This window comes from Mycetomoellerius zeteki, unplaced genomic scaffold, assembly GCF_001594055.1.
Source record: "Mycetomoellerius zeteki isolate Tzet28-1 unplaced genomic scaffold, Tzet1.0 scaffold46, whole genome shotgun sequence".
NCBI classification, from domain to species: domain Eukaryota; kingdom Metazoa; phylum Arthropoda; class Insecta; order Hymenoptera; family Formicidae; genus Mycetomoellerius; species Mycetomoellerius zeteki.
In genome coordinates, this window is record NW_017257457.1 from 226620 (window position 1) to 251199 (window position 24580).

Genomic DNA, 24580 nt, shown 5'->3' on the forward strand with positions numbered 1-24580 from the left:
AATTTGTAAAATTCTTTGTTCTGATTGGTCGCTCAAACGCTTCGAAGCGTTTGTAACGTCAAGTGGACCGCAGCCTACATTCATACATAAGTTTGAAATAACCGCGTCATGGAACCAAAATGGCGGCAGTTCGCGGGACTTTGGCCAGTATTCATAGTAGGTTCTTATTTTAAGACCGTCTTATGCCTAGTTTATGCTTCGGTCTTAATCCTAAAATCCTAAAATTTAGCCAATGGAATACAGATTTCAGTTAGAACCAGTTAAAACTGGCAGTCCTATTGGCTGAATTTTAGAGTTAAGACCGAAGCATAAATCAGGCATTAAGTAATGTCTTAAGTCGCTAATGCGGCCCTCTGATTGGTTCATGACATCTTAAGATTGTACTTGAGACGGTCTTAAATATAAGATCCGACTATGAATACCGACCTTTGTCAATCTAGTGACTTTAAGAAACGGGCGTGAGATGCTACATCTTTTGACATATACACGTACTATAAATACACTTTTTTTTTACCGTCGATCGCAATAGTGATTACTCTGTCAATTATTGTCGATTACCATCAGAGTCATGAGATCTGCAGATGACTTTTCAAGGGTCCGTGTCTGTTGTTTCTGAATTATAACGCAAATCTTTCAAATGATATAAATTAAGTCAGATGATGAATATATCAATTTTGATATATTTTTATACATATTGTATGTAACGTACAATATGTATCGAGACTTGAAACACGTGCATCGTCTAGTAGAATTCTAGTAGTCAATCATAGCTATTTCTCTGAAGAACGAAATGAATGTAAACGTAGTCATTGTTTACGTAAAGAACAGACTTTATCTCATCTAATAGCTAGTGGATTTATAATAGTAGATTTAGAGTATCAAGATTTGATAATATCTAACATTTCGAGAGGACATTTGTGTGTGTGTGTATGTATCTGACAATAAATCTTAAAATTTACCCCTCGGGAACAAAATTGCGCTCTCATCATATCGCTTTTGATAAGGTAAGATTAGAACTAGATGTAACATCTACTGCTAGTCGCGAGACTAATGATAAAGTCGTAGACTCTCTCCAACATCCACGTCGGTGGATAGCAGATGCCAAGTGTCGGTCTCTATCAGCGTTATCATTGTCGTCAGATTAAAGTCTGGAGACATCACGAGTCGTGCCGTTGCGACGCACATGCAACGTGTCTTCAAAGTATTCCTAAAAAAAAAAAAAAAAAACATCTTGTTTGTCGTGTGAGGATCGAGGTGGAATTTCCGCGAATTTGGTATTCGGTGGTGTCAGATGAGATACGCTAGTTCAAGTTATTATTGCGAACGAGGATATAGGGATCGAGATTGCGGGCGTCTGAAGCGTCGAAACTCGTAACGCAGCGAGATATCTAATAGCTAAACGAAACGATGTTCAGCAACGCCGTGCAAGCGAAATTGGCGTCGATGGTGCTGGTTGGCGCCGGCAGCTTCGTCGTCGGCATCGTGCCCGCTTGCTTCATCTCGCGTACTCGTCAGTTCCAACAGAAGCTGCTGCTTTCTTGTACCTTGTGCTTCGGCGCTGGTGTTCTCCTAGCCACCGCGATGCTTCACGTGCTACCGGAAGTACGCCGAGGTCTGTCGGATTATTCCGAGCTGGTGTTTTCCTGCGGCTTTCTCGTGCTGTATTTGGTCGAAGAATGCGTGCATTATTTTTGTCGGGACAGAAATCATGAGTCCGAGCTGTCCGAGACGGATTCTCGTTCTTCCGGATTCATGGACTCTAGGATCGCGCACGAGCGAGGGTAGGTACGTGCCGAAGGTGCTTCGTACCATCATTCAGCTTCTTTGAATACGTTAACATTTCACGAGCATGTAAGTGACGTGACTGTAAAACGATCGATGGAAAATTTACGACGCAATAAAGGTCATAAAGTGGCGAATGCTTACACTTCGAAGCTATTCTGCAATCAACTCTTATTCTTTCTACTAAACATGATCCTACGTATACTATGATTATATATACTTTATATATATATAGTATATATACATACATATATATATAAATTCTATTTGTGTAATGCTCCTAGAGTAATAATCCAATTTTCAAAAAATCAATAGCTTGATTTATTTCCGAACACTTGCACGTGATACCTACATGTGGCGTCAAGTTCTGCGACATTATTATCGTCCATTATCATCGATAAGCGACAAGACAATGCTTTTTCATGATTAACGAAATTTTCGAGATTATCGTAAAAATATAAAAATTATAGCACGCCTGTGTTAGTCTTGAGTTTCTTACTTTTAAGAAAACTTTTGTAATAAACAATCGATATCGATAACTTGATATAAGACAGCTTGAAATATAAAATTGATGCGGGAATGAAAAAAAAATAACATACTTATGATACGTGTACAAGTTGATTTAAATGGAATCATTTACGATTGTAATCGAAGATAATAATTTTATCGAGTATTTTTCGACTCTTTCCTAATTATTATTAAATTTATTACTTTAGATGAAATCTCGTTTGAATAATTCAATCAGTTAAAAAATGAAGAATTTCCCTTTGAAGTTTTGAAATCTTTTTGTCGTTGGTAAAAATCGCACGAAAGATCTTCGTCTACGAGATAAATTAATGGACTCTGTGGTAGATATAAAAGACCACGTAATGGTGATAAACGATACGTTATTTTTAACTACTTGGCTCTTTGTTTGGCCGAATGAAGTTTGTCAAAATAAATTCTAAAGTTCACAAACAGCAGCGAAATGCCTCGTACAAAACGGTCGTACTCGAATGAGCTATCCTTGGTCTTTAAAAATATCTTCCATCAAGATGAAAAATGAACATGATGAACGAAGCGAACTTATACGCAATAATGTCAATGAAGAATGATCACTCGTGCCCGTAGCTAGATATCGATATCAATTTACGATGTTACCTATTCTCAAGATTGACACTCGAACATCTTTCTATCCGCAATAAGCGTCGAGATCGAATACATTCGAATTCGTGACCGACGTAAGTTCATATTTAAGTCATTTACACGAAAGCTTCTCCAACATTTTTTTTTACTTTAATACTCTTTAATTAACTATTTACACCTACTTTAATTTTTTTAAAAATTACTTTGGAAATTGGGTGTACAAAATATATCTATCGTGTATATCACACATAATTCCCGTACATGCAACTCGAAATGATTAAAGTGCACTTTGCTTGTTTTGTTTTCGTAACGATGTAATAACGTAACATTCTCATTACCGTGGCATTTCCAATCGATGGCAGAATGTTGACATTAAGCTGATTCTACAATGTCTGGTATTCATAGTCGATTCTTATATTTAAGATCGTCTTAAGTACAGTTTCAAAATATTATGAACCAATCAGAGGACCGCGTTAGTGTCTTAGACATTACTTAAGACTGAAATAAGAACCGAATACTATAAATACCGGCCTATGAGTCGATAGTCGATAGTCCTTAAGGAGGTTGTAAGAGAAAAAAAACAACACATTAATATTTACGCTTTAAACAATACATACATGTGAAAGTTGTGTTCATAACATTTTGTTTTTATTGACCAACACGTTTTTATAGATTATTTATTTTATTTGTTATTAGTTTTATTGTTATAAACAAAAATTTTTTAAATAATAAAAATCTAAATTTTTTTATATAAATATATTAAGTATTAAAAACATGACTAATGCAAAGTTTCATTGAGATTCACCAATTAGTTTAAACTAATAAATATTTTGTTTATTTACTGAACAATTAATGTCTGCATCTCTATCTAACTTTACATAAATATTTTTGAATTCACATAGTACTTATATAAAAAAATTTAAATCTTTATCATTATTTTTTAATACAGTCTCATATATTTCTATTAGAGTACAAATTTAAGAAATATTACTTTTTATGGAAATAACTTTTGATCCAGATGGCCAACTGTCTCTAATTTTTTTGTATTACTTTTAAATGCAATTCTGTAATTTTTTCAAGTAATTTTTAATATATTGCATTTGCCTTACAACTTCCTTAAGTCTTACCGATGAATCGGTGAAGTTGGCCAACAGCCAACTTGTACGACTAAGCTACCGATTTTCTTAAGATTGACCAAATTCGATTTTATTCCTTCTCATTAGTCGATCTAAATGACTCGTTGTACAATTAACAATTAGTAGATGCGAAAAATCATAGTCACCTATTTAGGTTAAGACTTAAAATTTCCGATTACCAACTCATTGTAGAATCAGCATTAGGAATTAAACGTCGTTTGAACATCATCGACTTTCAACACTTTTCTCGTTTCCCACGCATGTATGTATCTTTGCGTGATCTCGGTTTTGTTTCCCTTTGATTGAATTACATCTATCTTGAATTTCAGTTGTTCGAACTATCAAAATCAAAGTGTTGGTTACAATGCTGCCTCGCAAGACAGCAAGGTGTACATGTCCGAAGGCGACGTGAAATTACCGCTCAATTACCGACAAAATCCTCTTGGTAATAATGCCAATAACGCGCAGACATTTACTACCTACGGCACGACGCGATGCATCGCGTGTGACTGTCGTTCAAGATTGTCGAACGAAGAAAATACATTTTTATGTCACGGAAATCATGGCGAACAATGTACCGATGCCAATACTGGTCTCGCCGGTCTCGCTGTCGCTCTCACTGTACATGCCGTTCTCGAAGGACTTGCGATAGGATTGCAGACGAAAATTGCAGAGGTATGCTGCTAATTACTATTCAGTGTAATAAATACACAGAGAGAAAAATGTTTGGTATTTGTAACTATAATTATATATTACTATAATTATGATTATTACTGCTATAATAATAGTAACAGTAACTATATATATAGTTCCAGCAACAATAGTTTGGGACAACCATAAAAAATATGGATGTCCCAAAATATAACTATAAAATTATAGTCACTTGAACCATTTTTATGGTAATTTCAACTATTTTATGGTTATAACAACTATAATTATAGTCATTTTAGGTTGCCAATTATAACATTTGTTACTGGAACTATATATATAGTTACTGTTACTATTATTATAGCAGTAATAATCATAATTATAGTAATATATAATTATAGTTACAAATACCAAACATCTTTCTCTCTGTGTAGTAATGAGAAGAGAGATAAATTAGAATTATAAGATAATAGTATAGCGAGTAGAGTTATGACAGCGTTGTTTCCACGTTAAATTTATATCGAATTTGCATGATTTTTAAATGTGTAAATTTAATTAGAGAGAGAGAGAGAGAGAGAGAGAGAGAGAGAGAGAGAGAGAGAGAGAGAGGATGGAATATTATATGTACTATTATTTTTACAATATAATCTCTGTATTATGCAGCAAACACTCGTGCAAGACACATTACGAGACATTGTCTCAATTTTATCATCAGATTTTCCGAAGAATTTTATATAATGCATACGGTATTACGAAATGTTTTTCTTTTTTAAGGTGTTGTTATTAACCGGAGCGGTAGCATCACACAAGTTTGTCGTCGGCTTCTGTTTGGGGCTGGAATTAGCGGGAGTTAGTAAATCTGTTCCTAAATTAATATTTACGATTTTTCTATTCGCCATTGGATCCGTCATCGGAATCGGCATTGGCATGCTAACGTTTCAGGTGAGAAAAAACTTATTTTTTGACAAGTTCTTATTTAAATATCGTTGGATGACGTCAATTTGGAAGACTATATCTAATAGCTAATTCTGTTGGATACACTCAATGCGTATATACTGGTGCCATTAAAGCCATTGTACACAAATTGACATAAAAATGTGTGTTTAATATAAATATAAAGACGCGGATTAAACTATGAAATTCTCAATACATTTTATTGTACTGTTAAGTAAATTCCATATTTTATAATTAGAAATATTTGCAGTTTACTTTTAACACGGATTAAATTAAATCAGTGGACAACGGCTTTAATATGCATAGTAGTGCGCATATCTAATCGAATTCGCTATAATTCTAATATCCATTTTGAATGCGCATAGGCGGATACGGATTGGTCCAAGGTGGTATTACCAATTTTGCAAGGTCTCGCAGGCGGAACTTTACTATACGTTACCGTAAGTGAAGTTCTTCCGAGGGAAAGGACGCGATGGCACAAAAGTTCATGCAGATTTGCGGGCATTTTACAATTTCTATCGGTAGTCGTTGGATTTGTCGTCATCTTTCTTCTTAATAACTACATAGGCGAGTAAATTAATTCCAACATTAATTAGATACTGGGTCGTTGTAGATCAGTCGTAAATATTTCGAAATCGAGTCACTTCAGGCAATATGCTAATTACGCCGTGTATATTCTCATAAAGCTGTGTGATATACATTCGAATATGTGTTGCACTGTAATATTAGATATGTTGCAAATCAAGTAACTGATATTTTTCTTCGAGCATTTGAGAATGTAAAAGCATTGTGGAAGCGTCAAGAATACAGAAGAATATTGAATTTTTGTAACTGTGCAATTCTCATTGCGATGCTAATAGTTTAATATTTTAACAATTAATTTGATTGTGTAATATAATGTAAATAATACGTATCTATAACTTTGTTTATACTTTAACGAAATTAAAATTACGATCGAAATATCAAACTCTTTAAACACAATGATGACCGTTTAGTTTTATATTTTTAAATATTATGTGTATTAATATAAAATTCCATAAATAAAAACATTAATTAGAAAATTTATTTTGTAATTATGCACTATAGGGGACCCAGCTTCGACTTTGATCTTGACATTGTTGTGAATGATCTCTTTTTAGCCGGCGCTCGTTATTCATTAAAAAGTTATTAATAAAAAAGTTTAAAATTAGTTAATTATTAACAAAAAAAGTTTAAGATTAATATAACGAATAATGTTTCATTCTTACTAGATCCGTTATTATACTGAGAAAAATGGTCTGGTTGGATTAAATAGTAATTCTGGTAGAAAAACGGACGAATCAGAATTTCTGGTTAAATCAACTAGAATTTTAGTTGAGTTAACTAAAATTCTGATTGATATAATTATTCTGGTAAAAATAACAATTTTAGTAGATTTTACTAGAAATATTGTATCAACCAGAATTCCGGTCATTTCAACTAGAATTCTAATAAATTTAACCAGAAAATTCTGATTCGTCCATTTTCAACCAGAAATTTTTTTCAGTGTAAGAAATACTGCACACACTCCCTCCTTCTCTATCTAGAAGCGTCCGACTTTCCACGCGAAGCGAGTTCCATCCCACCTCCCCTCTTGTCAAAGCGGGATCGACTTTTCATGCGGGTGGATCTTGTTTCGCGTTGAAAGTCGAATGCCCCTTGGTAGGGGGGAGATGGGGTGAATCTCGCTTTGCGTGGAAAATCGTACGCCTCTAGGCAGGGGAAGGGGAGGTGGGATGGAACTCGCTTTACGTGGAAAGTCGGACGCCTCATGGCAGGGGGGGAGGTGAAGTTGAAGTTATTTCATTGCTTGGAAAGTCGATCGCCCTTAAGCAAGGAGGGAGATGGAGTGAACTTTGTTTCGCGTGGAAAATCGTGCGCTTCTAGGCAGGGGGAGAGGTGGGGTAAACTTCCCTTCGCGTGAAAAATCAAACGCTCCTAGACAACGAAGGGTATAAAGTAGTTTTTAATGTATGTGATAGAAATAAGACATTACTGTTTAAACTTTTTTTATTAAGAACTTTATGAATAACGAACTAAAATTTGTTGGAGGTTATTCAAGGTCATGACCTTGACAACATATGTCAAGATCAAGGTCATCGGAACTGGATCCCCTGTAGTGCACAATCGCCATTTATTTTATTCCATTCCGTAAGATTTCGTCAAAGTTCTTCAAATTATTCAACATTCTACAAATACACAGTAATATAAATTATTCATTGCTTTATCGTCAGTTAAAAATGTATGCCATGTATACACATAGTATCCCGAGAATTAACGAAACAGTGACTGAACGTTTATTGATGCGAGAAGCGGTAATTCGAAAGCGAAGGAAATTCGTTTTGAGATGATTATACCATGTAAAAAATTCCTCTTTTTATTCGAGCATGACTTTCGATCCTCCATGTATTTGCGAAATGTATTTGCGAGAATTATCGCTGTAGAGCCATGTTTCAACAATGTAGAATTTACGTGAGAGGTATTAGTCTCGTCGCAGAAGAGAACCTTAATTATGCGGAACCGTTTAAAATAGAGATAATTTGAATTTCACCGAATCTGCTAAATGGAAAAAAGTTTGGAAAACTTCCGTCATTGTACGTTCTTTCTTCGTCAAGTTTTTGCTGCATAAACCAGCGGCAATTCCGGGAACGGACTCGATCCATTAGGGAATTAAGTACTCGAACAAGCTTTAAGAGGACATGTATAGCTGAACCATGACGAAAGTAAAGATTAGACCGTAAATCGGATATAAAGGGAGAATGACAGAAGTGTAAACGAAACTGTTAGGGAGCGAAATGTAAGAGAAGCGTTTATTTTTTTTATTGCTGGTTCTAATTTACTTGTTAGAAGTATGGTTGACGTTTCTATCACTCTCTTCTAGATTCTTATTTCTTACGCTGCGACTTTTATTTTCACTTATAGGAAAGTCTTAAAAGAATACAAGTTTTGTGATTATAAGAGTGATCATGAACAAAATATATGCCCTTAATCGACATATGTTATTTATTAAATGAGTAAAAATAAATGACAAACAAAATCAATTTTTGTTCATGATTTTATTATATTAAAATTATTTAATTTGATTATTACTTGTCTCATCAAAGTAACTATAAAACTTTCAAAGTTGAAAAAAATATGAAATTCTATTACAAATTGATAGAGAAAAAATCGTTTCGGCTTTCGATAAGAAATATTCAGCAGTATATTATTATAACTATAATTTAACAAACGTGATATCGCAATGCAACTTTTATAATTTTAGCATCATAATAAGAAAAACACGGTCCTGTGGAAATATTAAATTTATCGAATTTCACGACAAAATTTTGATTGCTAAATAAAAAGAAAATACATCAGAAGGTGTATATTCCTGACGATTGATACAAGCACATGAAGATTATAGACGTTATTAGCGTATATCTAGAACGTGTCGGATAAAACCTTTCTTGTCTTTTTTATTAGAAAATTTAAAGTTGAGAGAGCATTAGTTGACGCGATAGAGCCTCTTTCTTTCTCCGTCGGTTCGTATAAAATAGGAAACTTGGATGAAATTTCATGAGACCCGTCGTTGGTAGCCTACTTTTCTCTCTCGTGCTTCGTCGAATGGACGTAATTTCGACAAATGGACCTAGTTGCCGGTGGAAATGAAAGAACTCGGCAGCTCGACACGGAATGGATAAGATAGATACCGAGTGCTTTTCAGAGAGCTTAGCGTGCCGATTAATCTCTTTTTTCAATGTCAAAACGATCCTCTCGCATTTTGTCTCGGAGAACAGTTAATCGGTTTATCATTCAGCGAATCGCGCGTTGTGACGCTCTCTAGATTCTTGCACGTCCATCTAGAAAATACTCTCTATCGGAGAAGAGAAGTGCTCGTCATCGGTCTTTGTTTGAGGCCATCTTAAATAGCATGCTCAGTTTTTTTTTTTTTTCGATATTTACAAGGCTCGAGAATGTAGATCGGGCGCTTTGTAAACGCTACGTCAAGTTCAGCGCGCATGCTGTCGCGCGAAACCGCCATCTTTGATTGTCACGGCGCCGTGCGTCGCGTTGCGTTGTATCGCGTAGCGTCGCATCACGTCGGTTTGTCCGGTTTGTCGCCGTGCGGCGATGTCGCTCCGCGTTCCGTGCAATTTTTATCCGTCAACAGTGACATGTGTGTGTTGAATTAGTCGCGAAAGTGTCGAGTAATGCGGCGGACGATCAAATTTATCGTCTCCGCGATCAATCATTGTCGATCGTATCAAGTGCAAGGCAATTTTCACGGTTGTTTCAATTACGCTTTGAAAAGACTAGATATAGTATAACACGAGGTACAGGATTTCGTGGCTTTACGCATTATAGAATAATCGTTGAGCGATAAAATAATTGTCGCGAGATTAACGATACTTATATATGCATATGCTGTAGAAAATATATAATTATGAATATTGTTATCACGCAATGACAATTAATAGTACAACGTTTACCATGTGCGAGTAATCATGTGTGATTAAATGTCGTTGGCTTTTGGCTATTTGATTTTCGATGTACACGATTGACTCGACTGCGTCAAGTACGACGCGCAAGTCGCGCAAAGCGCGCGCGAGGAAGAGAGTCCGCCATTTTATAGTTCAAACTTCGGAGTTTAAGCGAATTTGTGTTTTTTATTCTTCAGAAATGGATGATGCGCGTCATGACGCGCTAATAATAATCGTCGACGATTATGACGAGGTGCGCGTCGCGACGTCGGGTGAAGCGATTGTTTGTAGTAATTAGTATACGTATTTATGATTCAATATCAAATATCGCGAATATTGTGCATACGTGTGTTCGTACATTTACATATTTTACGTATATAGGCTTGTGTCGAATGTCTCTCGCACATCTAGCATTATTTATTCGTCCCGCGTGCACGATATCTGTGTTGTCGTACAGCGAATCGAGTATTGCTATTGGTATTACAGAAAGCAAATAAACGCGCTTCGTTTAAACCTCTAATCGTACACGCTCCGCACGTTGAGTGAGTTTTAGACTGGATTCAATTAAACTTGGCTGCTTCATCTATAAAAAGACGAGTATTTTTACTTTCTATATAACTTACTTCAGTTACATTTTGAAACTTATTTCTGTATGTGCGAGTATTATAAATTTTCTTAAATTTTCAAGAATCCTGCATTCCGAAAGAAACCATATAAAAATGCATTATTTCGTTAAACTACATCAGTAATTCGCTTATCTAATTATTTTAAAATTAGATATATTATACATATACATATATAATCCCTGGTGAAAAAGTTTCGCTGAAATTATTCTACGTTTTGGAACATTTCAGCGAAATTGCTGAAAATTTGCTGAAATTTCACTGAAAGTGAATTTTTCAGCTAACATACTGAAAAATCACTGAAATCCAACCGAAATTTCTACAAAATTCTTACTGAAATTTGTCTGAAAATTTTGCTGAAATTTTTTTGAAATGCTGAAATTTTGTTGAAAAGTTTCAAAACGTGGAATAATTTCAGCAATATTTTTCCACCAGGGATGTGTATTCGAATATATTCTCGTTCACATGTATAGATACTTATGTTTCACCGTCAATGATTCCAACATCTATAAAATCGTATTCATTATATATTACTCTCTCGTTAGAAATAAAACATATACGTGATCACGATAAGGTGGAGCATCTAAAACGTATAAAACGTTGAGTAAAACATCGTTGCATCGTAAAAGACAGTAAAAGTGACGAGTCTTCTCGGCATATCAGACTTTTGCATTATATGACAGAAACGTTGTGCGCGATCGTAATTAATCACGCGTTTCTTTCTCCGGATATTTGTATCCGAATCGTGTGAGTGAACGAATGGAGGAGATTAATCGGTGCCAGAAATCACCTAGGAGTTGGCGCCGATGGAACAGTTGGCGGATTTGGCCAGGCGGCAGTGCCGGTGCGACAGCTGGTGAGTAAATGCCTTTATATTTATCATATATTTTATTTATTTTGTTTTTGATATTTATTTTTACTTTCCTTTCATCGGCGACATCTCGATCGCGATGTTTGAAACTTTGAAGGAAGCGAGTGCACGATAATTCGTACTTTCGTTTCTCCTTCTCACAAATACTTAATATTCAAGCTTTTCCTAGAAAAAGAAAGTAACCAGATTTTCCGAAAATCTCTTTTATGAGACATACAAGCTATATACAAACTGTATTATATTTTTCGATGGGATAATTAAAAGCCGATTAAAGCTTGTGACGTTAATGAGCTTTAGTTTCGAAAATGAAAGAAATTTGATGACAATTTTCGTTAAAGCTAATATCATTGTATTGTGCCTGTTTAATTATTTTACTGTTTTTTAGATACCAAAAAGCGTTTATTGTTATGTCGCTATTTAACTTATTTTTAATTTTATTTTTAAGAATTTTAATACGTTATGTAGAAACATAAAATTGAAAATATTAATTTTTTACGTAACGCTCGGAACTCTAAATTATTAATGTGATATAAAGAATAATGTTTATACATTTGCTGCCTGCATAAAGAAATAATGTAAAACATTTTCCCACGTGCTAATTATTATTTATTAGATATATCGTAAATGCGGGTGACTTCGGACAAGTGAAGGTGACTTGGACAGCATGTATTTTTGTTAAATTCGGTCATGGAATTCATCCATGAGTCTGTAAAGGAAGTTTAAAACTTAAACTTAACTTAACTTTCTTTAGAGACTCATGGATGGATTCCACGATTGAATTTAACAAAAATACATGCTGTCCCAAGTCACCTACACTTGTCTCAAATCACCCACATTTACGGTAATAAATGGAATACAATCACACATCTATACTATTATTTAGCTTTTTACCGAATTTGCTCTCTCTTCATTTATTTATCATTTATGTGAGAATGTAATCTATTTATTAAGCTACATCTCTATCATGTCATCCTTTTTAATTATTATCCAACGAAATAAAACTTTAAAAAATGCGGAAAAATGTGTCTCTTTTTAAAAGATATATTTTTAAAAGAACACATTGTTTAGAAAAATTGTTCGTTGATCGAGAATGAGATTTATTCTCGTTTGAGCGGATTTTATCTAGGGTTAACGATTACATCCCTGCGGCGAGGGTTAAGTTGTCTCGAGTTATGACGGTAATTAAGTGTTGTAGCAAGGTTTACCTTGTAACTAACTTCCACTGACCATTTATTGGTTACCTTCGTTGATTCCGTTCATCGGTTTACTCGCCGGCAAGATTAGCTTGCAATTCGATTAACGTTAGAACACCGCTAACAGAAACGTAATTCATTCGTGGGGAAGTTGCTACGGTTCCAGATGATAACAAATCTATAATTTATCCACTTAAATCATACATATATCACGTTACTTGCATTCTCGATTCTAGGTATGTTTCTTAAATAAAGCCTATTGAATGTCGAAAATTTTCAGTGGATAATTGAATATATATGTAATTGAGGAGATAATTATATATATTATATATTATATTATAGACAAGAATTATTTTGTACTTATAAGCTTGAAATATCTTTAATTAATTTTTTCTTAATTATTATTCTTTCTTTGAAATGTGTAATACGCACACACATTACACTTTTTATACGTACAGGGTGTCCCGAAATTTTTTGCCAAGCGTTCTTGTGTAAATAGAGCGGACACCTTGTATATACAGGGTGTTTCCAAATTAAATGGCAAAACTTCGGGAGCGTGTAGAGGAGTAAAAAACTAAGAAAAAAAGTCCTATAGACATATGCTCGTTTTTGCTTTGTTTCGCAGGAAATCACGAAAAAAGAAAAAAATATATTTAATTTATTATTTTAATTATTTTATTTATAAACTTTTTAATGAAGATTTTGTTCGAAATGTGCACCTCTTGCAGCAATACAAGCATTGCATCTGTCAAACACGGCTCTTGTAGCAGCCAGGCCTTTAAAGCATTACCGTTGCAGAAACCGTATACAAAAACCATATCAGCATATTCACTATTAGAATACGTACGCGGCATATTGCAAAAGACAAAATTCATCTACTATTAAAGGCTTTCAAAGAGCGACTGACAAATTCATAACAGAAAGTGGAAAATGTAATCAAATATGTCGGTGCTAGATATGGCAAGAAATATAAATATTTTTTTTCGATTTCTCTGAAACGGAGCAAAAACGAGCATATGTCTATAGGACTTTTTTTCTTAGTTTTTTACTCCTCTACACGCTCCCGAAGTTTTGCGATTTAATTTGGAAACACCCTGTATATTTAAGAATATTTTTAAAAATATCTTTTTCATGGCCATGAGAATAATTAAATTTCTTCAGTTTATAAAAAATAAATTGTGAACAAAAATTGTACATAAATAAAAATTATGATTAAACTTTGGATTAATATTATTTGTAATTTTATATTATATAGTGAAAATTGCATTAACTAATACTAATTATTATGGACTCGGGATGCATAAATTCTTAATCAGCAATTTATTTATTAATTTGTAATGTTGGAATATTCTACATATTTGCACGAAATATCTGTTATTTAATATATTTATATACGATTATATATCTCTTAATAATAGATGAAAACGAGAAAATCCTACTTTTACTATTCAATTATTGCGCGAAATGAATTTTTGCGTATTTTAGTACAATTGAGACTGAAAATTGCGTTCGCCCGCTACGTTGCGTTATATTTGTCCGTTGATGCGAAACTTGTTTCATATCGAACAACAATTCATTTCAGAGCGCTGTTCGATATCGTCGTTTATGAGATCAAAAATAGAACCATGATGAGATTTTCTGGAGAACTATCGGGCGCATTAATGGGCGACGGCCTGTGCTTTTAAACGATATTAACCCCCGACATCCTTTCTCGCCATTAGGAATACCAATGGAGGCGTTCTTCGATCGAATCTCTCGAGGCGTTCGTTTAAACTCTAATATCTCGGCACAAAATGCTGAACGGAGGCGGAGAATCTGAAATAAAGGAAAGAAAGGGAGAAAGTGAGAGAGAGAGAGGGCGGAAAGGAGAAAGAGGTGCCTCGTATGAGGGTGCTCAGAAAGATGAGGAAACGACGGGTTGTGAAAGATCAAGAACCAGACGTTGAGAGGTATTTGTTAATCGGTTTGCAGGAATTCTCAATATAAGGGAGAATAATGAACGGTTCTTATGACGTTCGATCGCTTTCTTGCTCTCTCTCTCTCTCTCTCTCTTTCTCTCTCTCTCTCTCTCTCTCTTCCCCCAAACTTTTTCCCTTTGCTATGAAATGACGCGCAACCTCAAATCAATCCTGTGTTATTTGTCAGAAAACTTTCTTGTTAGAAAACTGAAATATTTATCGATTATGGCGAATAGTAGTCTCGGTGTTCGATAATAAACTGTCATCAGTATGTAATTTTACTAATTCTGCTATCCTGCTCGCTTCTATTCTACTTTCTGAAAGCACCTCAGATTTGTCCAATCCGTTTTTATCTGATTTTTCATAACCTAACCGTGACGAGTCTAAGGCCAGTATTATAGACGGTTCTTATATTTAAAACCATCTTAAGATATCATAAGCCAATTACAAAGTATATTATCATTTTAAGACATTTAAGATGATATTAAAATAAGAACGAATTATGAATATCGGCCTACAAATCCTAAACTTATCCTTTGCTTTTATTAGCTAATGAGACCTATAAAAAGTCGATTAGTCAAACATTTTTTTTCAATCGTGTACACAAAATTGGAGAAAATGCAAAAAAACAGATTTCGAGAAAAACGCGTTTAAAGTAGAGATCGCTGATAAAAAATTATAGTAAATACATTAATTCCGCAGGTATCGAATATATGTATATACATACAAAATCAACAGTATATGTATATAACTTCGCCGATTGAGTATAAGGAATGGCTTTTATTCACATTTTTTCCGGTGAGAATTGTCTGCTTGTTAACAATCTTTTTTGTTACAAAAGATTTGACAGATCATTATTTATAGAAAAATATCTCGCCAGCTTCTCATTTCTTATCTTGTAACAATCATATGTATATGTATATATATATATTTTATATGTTGCTTCGCGCATCGTAATCCTAATATAAATTGAAAGATGGTAATCTCCTGCAGTGATATATAAGTTTATTATTCTGACACTAAGTGCTTGCTGCTTCACTCCGAGTTCCGTAAATTCTCCGTATTTTGATGAGAGAGAGAGAGAGAGAGAGAGCTCATATATCGTCATAGAAAACTTGTTAAAAGTACGCCGCTGGCACGGATTATTAATTGTATAACGACGCGACACAAATATGCTAGCTAGAAAAATAGTGGAAAACTCGCTTGACTTGTGTCGGGAGGAAAATGATCACTACGTTTTTGTTACATTGTACTTTATTGTACTGCGAAAGATTTACATTTATCGTTCTAAGTAAATTCACATAATTTCCAGTCAAGTTCAGCACGTCGGAGGGCCGAACGAAAGTACGACGAAAAGAAATCCTTTGAAATTCGATGAACTGAAAATGCATCGTGGATCGAATAATTAGGGTATACAACGTGATACGTGTACCTAGGCAGTGTACGTTTCTGACGTCATCGCAGTATATATAGAGAAACGTTGTCTTTTGGACATAAATTCGGTAGGAATATCCAAAATTTATGAATATTTCCGACGCGACGTGCAATTTTGTATTTGTTCTTTATTTGACAATAAGTTATCTATATAATCTTTATTACAACTTGGCCTAAAGATTTGTAATTGTTACAGCAATTCTGAACTAAACATACACACACACACACACACACACACATTTCACACACATACATTTCACACACATATATCGCTAAAGTTACATCGCGTGAAAAAGTATATGAACTATACATTGCGTGCAATAGATAGCTTCTAGCTGCTTCGCTCGCGCAGACTTTTTATACATGCGTATATACCTACATGCAGTTTTTGTATTTAAGGACGCAATCGATCTCAGAGCCTTTTTCAGAGCAATATTTATGGGACGTACTATAGTTTGCTGAATTTTGTGGCAACAAAAGCAACGAACGTACGTTTATATTTAAATATCACCGAGAAATCCTTTAAATATCGATCTTGCACATACACATATATTCATATAATACAGATGGCTACGAGATATGGATGGAATATTATTTTATTACATAAAACAAACGTGAACGCGAAACAATCTTTTGTTTTCTTTACATTCGGTGGATTTATTCATTACAACAATTTAATCATTGTCGTCGTCATCCAATTATTAAAGCATACTATCTATATCTACTATAATCATGAAATTGGAAAATTTCTCTTTGTGAAAATTAAGAAATTTTATTTTCTTCATAATCGATAAATATTAAATATAATTTTTAACATTTATATAACACATACTTACCTACCATTAAAATTTAAAAATATCATAATAATCATGTCTAAATAAAACAAACTTTCAATAAAATTTCTTGTAATTTATTAGAAAGGTAATTAATTACCTTTTCGTACTACTTTATTTTAATACCATCAAATATTTGAAAAAAATAAAAAGAATATTCGATACAACATTAACCAATTATAACTTTTTATATCAGGTATTCCTAATTGAATATATGTACCTTAATGTATGCTTATGTCATAAACGCATTTTTTTCGTAGTCTTCTGAAATTAATTGGCAAAGTTACGATCGCAATACCTCTTGTTTGAATCAATTTATCGTAACTAGCGAATGGCGTGTATTGCTTTCATGCGAATATTTTTGCCGGTCTAGGAATAGCCATCGCGACCAAGCATATTATTATCTTTGCCATTAAAACATCCCCTTTAGTTAGCATTTCACCTTGCAACGAGGACAAAGTATCATCGGTACGGCGCGAAGAGCGTATCTCTCCGGCAGAGTCGATCTTACACGTCGTTGCTCGACAAAGTGAACCGACACCGTATACGTATTAATATCTAGGGTCCGTGGCTGTCACCCTCTCTGTATTTCTTCCTATCTTGCTGCTTTTAACGCTTCAAGTCTTCGCTTGTTGTGAGAGAGAATCATGCTCTGAAATCCGTACGCTGAGCGACGAATAAACGCTCGCACAAAATTAAATTATGTTGAAATACCTACGCGATTGTATTGATATATGCGAAGCAGCGCTTTCGTAAAAGCGTTTTTGTTATATCGCTATATTAGCTTCGTCTTCTGCAACACAAGATAATTATGATAATTTTGATTCTACGTGATGTCTCATTACAATAAACGATCTTAATTTTGATAATAAATTTTTATGACCAATTTCAGGTTGACATTTTTTTCTTTTTCTTTTTTTCTATTTATTAAAATGAAGAACGAAATAGCCAGGATATTTTTTAGGTTATAAGCGATTAAAAACTTTTCCGAAAAAAATTGCCGGATTGTGAGAATAGTTTTTTCCTTTTGGAAAAAATAAAAACTTTATATATGCATAGATTTGAGATAATGAAAAAAGGAGGGGAATACGAGAAATATCGGAAACTTTGAACTTGCTATGCTAATCACCTCTTTTTTTTTTCAAAAGTTAAGTTAATAATTTTCTTCCAATATTATTTTGACCTGAAAGATTTTCCTTTGTGCTTTCTTGACCTAAAATATTTTCTTCTCTGTCGCAGCTTAGTGGTCTTCGATAGTTTATTATATCATTTGTTATTTTTATATCATAGATCACATCGTTTCCTTCGCTTTTGTTATTTTAAGCTGGGGATTTCGTTCCACGTATTTTCAATACTATTTTTTTCATCTATGTTGTTGCACTATATTGTGTGAGCAAATTTGGACTTTTAGTTAAATTAGATAGACATAATTAGCTACACGGTGGAAAGCGAGTATAGAGACGAGATAGTATAAATACGATGCGAAGATAAAAAAAGAGATTGCCGCCAATTTAAGGGGATTAGTCATATTGTAAAAAAAAATAGCACTCACACATAGACGATTTACGTGTCATTGACATATCACTACATACTATACATCAATATCTCACACATATATAAGGGAGACCCGGACCGATTATCAGTTTTCGATTAGTGATTTTTAGAAAAAAGTGAATGCCTGATTTTGAAATATTACATATGTTATAATATACCTACATTCTTCAGGTATTAAAAAAAATATTACTCGTGAATTCATCATATCGTAAAAATAAATATTTAATTTTAAATGAAGCTGCGAAAATGACAATTAACTCTATGTTCTGGGTTGATTGTCACACGTTCTATGATTGGCATATTTATTATGGACAACACATATAAAAAATGCAATTTTTATTTTAATATCATTTCTATATTTTGAGAAATAATAACAATTATGGTATTAATACAAATAAAATAGTTATTTTAATCATAAAATACGTAATTTATTTTTGTACCGTAGTTTCTATATGAAAAATGAAAAACATATATATATCTATACGAAATATAATACATTTGTAAATATATTCTCTAAAATATGTTCTCTAAAAATATTAAAATTAATTGTCACCTAACCTCGTCTCATTTTGGTCAATCTGCTCCACATAGCTATTTTTAATAAAAGAGATTGTATTCATAAACTTTGTCAAGATTATGATTAATTAATTGTAACAAAGCTCCTCTAAGACATGTCATTTTCTATGTATACAGGGATCGCGGTTAATAATGCTAAGGACTTGTCAGACAACAAAATAGATGATAAGAAAAATTTACTCACCAACTTCATTTTCTTAAAAATCGCTATAAATAATATATACAATGTTTGTGGTGTAAATAATTTTACACAACAAATTAATATTGTATCAATAATCTACTGTAAAAAAAAGAGATTTTTCTGCCATGTCCTGTTTGAGTTATAAGCATTTTGATAATCAACCCCGTACGACAACTAGCTCCGGTCTCCCCTACATATAAATTTTCATATAACAATAACGTTTTAATTAGACATCCAAGTCCAATTTTAAGAACTCCACGTTATTTCTTTGTGCAAACTAGTCTATGGACTACTATTTCGTAAATACAAATTGCACAGCTTTTATATGAAGTAAATGTTATTACGATGTAACATCTTTGGAGCGTTATATTGAAATAAGAAATTATAAAGATCTCAATTTTGAAATTTTTTGTCGTTCTTGATATAAACTCCACCTTACAGACACATATTAATGAGTATTTTATCTTGGACTTTAATCTTGGAAAAAGATTTTCGAATTTGTAAAAGAGGAAAAAGGTATAATTGTTATACAAAAATTATATGATTTAGTCGGTGATACAGACAACTTTAGGATCCCCTTAACGATCTTTCAATAATAAAAGCAAATACGTTTATATTTCAATGATTCTATAATCGTTTTTTATTAATTGGGATAATTTGTAGTGGTTGTTAATATAAATTTTATTATTAACAAATTATCACGTTCCATTTATCCAATAGTTTAAATTTGATTCTCTACCGTTACATCTTTCATATGATCCATATTAACGAATAAGTCCAACGTTGATCCTCTTTTTACTTAGCTTCCGTATTCCTCTTTGGGCGTTGCAAAGAGGGAGATTTATCGCCGTTCGTACCATTCACTTTTTCTATGCTCTAAAGGAACCTAATCCCTTCTTTCTTTTTTCGCGGAGATCTCTACTTCACATGGCCGGATGGACCAGTCTTGAACCGGTGGATCTTTACAGGAACGAGAGATTCGCCATTCGTGCGCACGCATATCAGATTTTCGCGGGATCGTCGTCGTCGTCGCCGTCGTCGTCATCATCGGCGTCGGTGTCGGCGTTGGCGTCGGCGACGCGGCGCGCCGCGCCACGTTTACCGCGTCCCAGTCGACAGTTCTCTCAGGATCGTCAGTAGTCCAACGACATCCCGTCGAAGTGCATCGACTTTATCTATCCTATGACGCCTCGTCGTAGTCGGGTGGTAGTCTTGCCGTACTATCCTCCTCAAGACACATTACCACGCGCGTTTCCCACAGCTTCGAATTCAGAACGAACGAACCTTCGCACGCGTTCAATGCCTTCACCCCTTGTCTTGTTACCCCTCATCACTCTCGCGCCGCTTTCGCCGCCTCTATTATTTTCTGTCGCGTGTAGCCGCGTGCGGAGTGTACTCGCGCTTCTTACGCTTTTTCTCTCCCCACTACTCCTCTTTATCCGCCATTCTTCATCGTTCTAGTGTATACGTATATACTCGTAAGCTCTCCGTTATATCAGTGAAAAAGATAGGGAAGAAAAGAACCGGTCGTTCTTGTTACTTCTTTCTATTTTGTAATGCACTTCTTTTCTTTTTTTTCCTGTTTTTTCTCTCCATTACTCCCGATTCGCTAATAAATTACGTTAGTAAAAGTCAAAGGATTAAAACACGAGTTACGAATGGCCTTTCATTTCAGTCTCATGTTATACGTGTGAATTGTCGATTTAATCTTCGTGAATTGTCAGTTTAATCCTCTCGTCTTTTTCTCACATCCGTCGTGATTTGCTCTTCAACATTGGTCACGTTTTTCTTTTTTGCGTCGTATCGTAGCATTAGAGTGGCAGTCATAATATAAAACAGCTTCAAACGAAAAAATCGACAGAGAAAGAGTTTATTTTCGAGCAAATTGTATCTCGGTGAAACAATATTACTTTATTTCTGACAAATTTATATATATAATTATATTTATGATTGATATGTAATCATAATCTTTTTTCTTTTCGCGTTTTTTAAATATAACAGTTGAAATGTTCAGAAAGATTTTTCCTTTAATAGATTTAGCTAAAAATTTATAAAACGATTAGAAATTAAAAAATATCCATTGTTTGCAATATTTCCATATAAATTTATAGGAAATATTTATTTTCATATGACATCGTTTTTGCATTTATTTTCTTTAAAGTCTTTCCAAAATTGCGCGTTTTAAGTGTAGCATGGCTATATAAATACGTCTATAAGAGAGGAGCAAGAGGATGAGAACTACTTGTATGTGTCAATTGTATATAATAATCGTATATACCTAATATTATTATTTTATTTCACGAGTGATTGAAGCTTTTTGAAGGGAAATTTCGATCTTATACGCATCTTATTTTAGATTAATCGATTTCTTTGTTTTATGTTGTTTATCAGTTTATTTGTATTAATGCGACTTTTCATAGATTCCAATTAAAATTTTCACAGAAATTTATTTACAAATATAAAAAGGAGAATATTTTTTAAGAATAGACAATTTTTTAAAAAGTTTTGATCGACACTAAAAGTTATAAAGATTGTGTGTAGAATAATTTATTTACTTCAGCTTATATGTTATACGTTAACGAAAATAAGAAAATAAAATAAGAAAAGAATTTGATTATGTTAACAATAAGAAAGGATTTGATTTACAAATTTTTTTTTAGCCTTTCATCTATCCCTTTTAGCAGTTATTTAACTAGCTAAATTCTCATACGTCATTGTATATAATATTTCCTTTATTTTTTCTGCTGCAAAAATTATGTATTTTTTCGATCAAGTTATGTGACTTTCTTAGCAATCTGAAAGCATCAAGCACGCTTCCAATCCCAAAGTATCCCTCACTTTCTTTTTTTCATCATATGAGGACGATTTCCTTCGCACAGACTTCAATTTGATTCACCTTATAGCATTTCCTATCTTTCGTTAATAATTCGCAATTATTTCGCAACCGTTGTAATAGGCGCTCGGAGACGTCGATCAACTAATTTTTTCACACATTAATATGTGCATATTTTTTCTTTTTTTTTATCGAGATGCGATATAAATTGGTGATATCTACTTGCGAATGCAATTTCCGCAGCCATAGAACATGATGATTTGTTGTCACTTGACTAATTGATTTTAAGCCGTACCTACTCCTGAAAATGATTTAAAACGTTCTAATTTTTTTTTCTTAAACTCAATTTCTTTAAATAATTAATTTTTTTTCATTAAATAATTATTTAAAAATATCGGAAAAGTGTGTGTAAAATATATACAAGATATCATTTTCAGCACTTGATTTTATATGATCCGAAAGTCAAGACAAATATTAAAAATTTTATTTTAAATTTAGGTCTGTGCGCGCGCAATAAAAAGAAGATAACTATATTATGCATAAAGAATGAATATGTGTAAGTGCATACATTATTGTGCATAAATGTCAAATTTGTTCGTATAATTTGAATTAAGTCACTACACATTACATTATACATATCACGTCATAGAGTGACGCGACGGATTCTTCGGCTTTCATCGATTTATCGCGATTTTGAATTTCTTCAATGATTTACATTGCATGATTTATCGAACACGGAGATGGACACATATAATATAAACAAATCGAAAACACTCTCATCATACATTAGTTTAGAATTTTCTCGTTGTCGCCAATGGTTCCATTAATTTCAAGTTTGAATAATTCGAAAAAGAACGATCGATTTGTTTGGAGTAAAATTTTCTTATTGCATTATTATGTATTGGATCCCTTTATCAGCAAATCTGGCATCGGTGATTAGTTCATTTGCGACAGATGCGCACACTTTTCGAAAAGTTGTTAAAATCGATACGCGCGCCGTTCAAGATTGGTCAAAATTGGAAAGTTTCGTGATGCAGTGATTTGAAGAGACGGTAGTGCGCTTTACCTCTCATCTTACAAAGGAAATGGACAAGGACAGGAATGTACAAGGTGAGGGATCTATTTTAGATACTGTTCTTATTTCCGAACACTATCGATGACCTCTCTCGAGCCATCACGTATCTCGTCTTATAAAGATAAGTCTTTCATTTCTTCTCCTCTCTCTCTCTCTCTCTCTCTCTCTCTCTCTCTCTCTTGTTCTTTTTCCGTTTTCTGGACGGGTTCTCCTGATCATCATATTCCTGCAGTGATAGTTTAATAAAGGAGAAGATATTTCATTGTTTTTATTTTATTAATAATAATATCGTATCCATACTGTATCTAGTCCTTATTCTCAATTTTACATTATCTCTGTATGTTTGTTTTGGATATGTTCTTAACAAATTGAAAATCTATAAACTTATCAAATTAAAGACAGAAATTCTTTGTAGTACTTATTCTAAATTTGTTGTGACTTAAGTCACAAGTGGAATTCCAGATAGCACATTTAAATAAAGAAATTGCATCATATTGTTACATCTGGAAAGTTTAATATTTCTACATATTTTATATTAGTTTTTAAGAGAAATCGATTTTCTGAATACTCAAATAAACACATAATTTATTTATTCCCGCGTTTGCTGTTAAGAAATGTTAGACTTTTAAATGAAGTTGGGTTTGTGAATAAAAGTGGGGCTGGCAATCGTGAGAAAGTTATTGAGTAGTCGACACTTCTTTCAGGGTCGTTCGATCCACTTGTAATGAACTAACATTGTAATCATGCATAGGGAAACCGTCGACAAGATTTGTTTTCGGAATTATGTTGCATTTATAAGTTTGTATGCACAAATTAAATCTACATCTTCGTTTTTGTGTACATTATTTAGGATTGTTAAAAAATGTTTTTTACACCGTTATACGAAAATAAATGAAATTTTGATCGATACAACGCTGAATTTTCAGAATAGATTGAAAAAGAAAGTATGTAGGTATATAACGTATCAACAAAGAAAAGATAGCAATTTTTATCAGAATTGAGAGGATTGGTGGAATAAAGGCCTAATTACAAAATTTTGATTTTGATAAAAATTAAAATAACTTGTTACTTTTTTATACCACAAATGGGAACAGTATTAAATGTATATTTATATAATGTCTTTAAGAAGTTATATATTATAATATTTCTCTATTATGATCAATATTTAAAAAGTTATTTGCAATTTAAAAAATGCATTTAGTCCCTTTTTCCGAATATTGATCATAATTTTGAATTTAAGAATCGACAGAAAGAAAAGACTATAAACTGCAGAAATGTTTTTTATTTTCACATTCTTCTAGGAGAAATACAAAATGAATGTGAAAT

The 24580-nt window shown here is 33.4% G+C and overlaps 2 protein-coding genes across 4 annotated transcripts in view; both read left to right on the plus strand.

The window, feature by feature from the left end:
- Window positions 1–1074: 1074 nt before the first annotated feature.
- On the plus strand, window positions 1075–6625 carry Zip88E (Zinc/iron regulated transporter-related protein 88E). Its single transcript, XM_018454879.1, has 4 exons — window positions 1075–1781; window positions 4373–4718; window positions 5466–5633; window positions 6011–6625. Exons 1-4 carry the CDS (start codon window positions 1408–1410, stop codon window positions 6218–6220), a joined length of 1098 nt encoding a protein of 365 aa, XP_018310381.1. The 5' UTR covers window positions 1075–1407; the 3' UTR covers window positions 6221–6625.
- Window positions 6626–20485: 13860 nt separating this feature from the next.
- Window positions 20486–24580, plus strand: part of LOC108726988 (calcium/calmodulin-dependent 3',5'-cyclic nucleotide phosphodiesterase 1A) — an 85858-nt gene continuing 81763 nt past the window's right edge. For 2 of the 3 annotated variants that reach the window (XM_018454858.1, XM_018454860.1), the window contains exons 1-2: window positions 20486–20552; window positions 22829–23289. In XM_018454858.1, the coding sequence (XP_018310360.1) occupies window positions 23265–23289 (25 nt within the window). In that variant the 5' untranslated portion in view covers window positions 20486–20552; window positions 22829–23264. Of the gene's footprint in view, window positions 20553–22711; window positions 22736–22828; window positions 23290–24580 lie in introns of those variants that run through there. The other variant, XM_018454859.1, reaches the window with a different exon arrangement.

What these genes read in the sequence shown, in the direction of transcription:
- Zip88E (XM_018454879.1), top strand. Translation starts at nt 1,408, where the DNA reads ATGTTCAGCAACGCCGTGCAAGCGAAATTGGCGTCGATGGTGCTGGTT. An exon ending in AGGATCGCGCACGAGCGAGG is followed by an intron (nt 1,782 to 4,372) that starts GTAGGTACGTGC and finishes CTTGAATTTCAG; the next exon opens with TTGTTCGAACTATCAAAATC. An exon ending in TGCAGACGAAAATTGCAGAG is followed by an intron (nt 4,719 to 5,465) that starts GTATGCTGCTAA and finishes TTCTTTTTTAAG; the next exon opens with GTGTTGTTATTAACCGGAGC.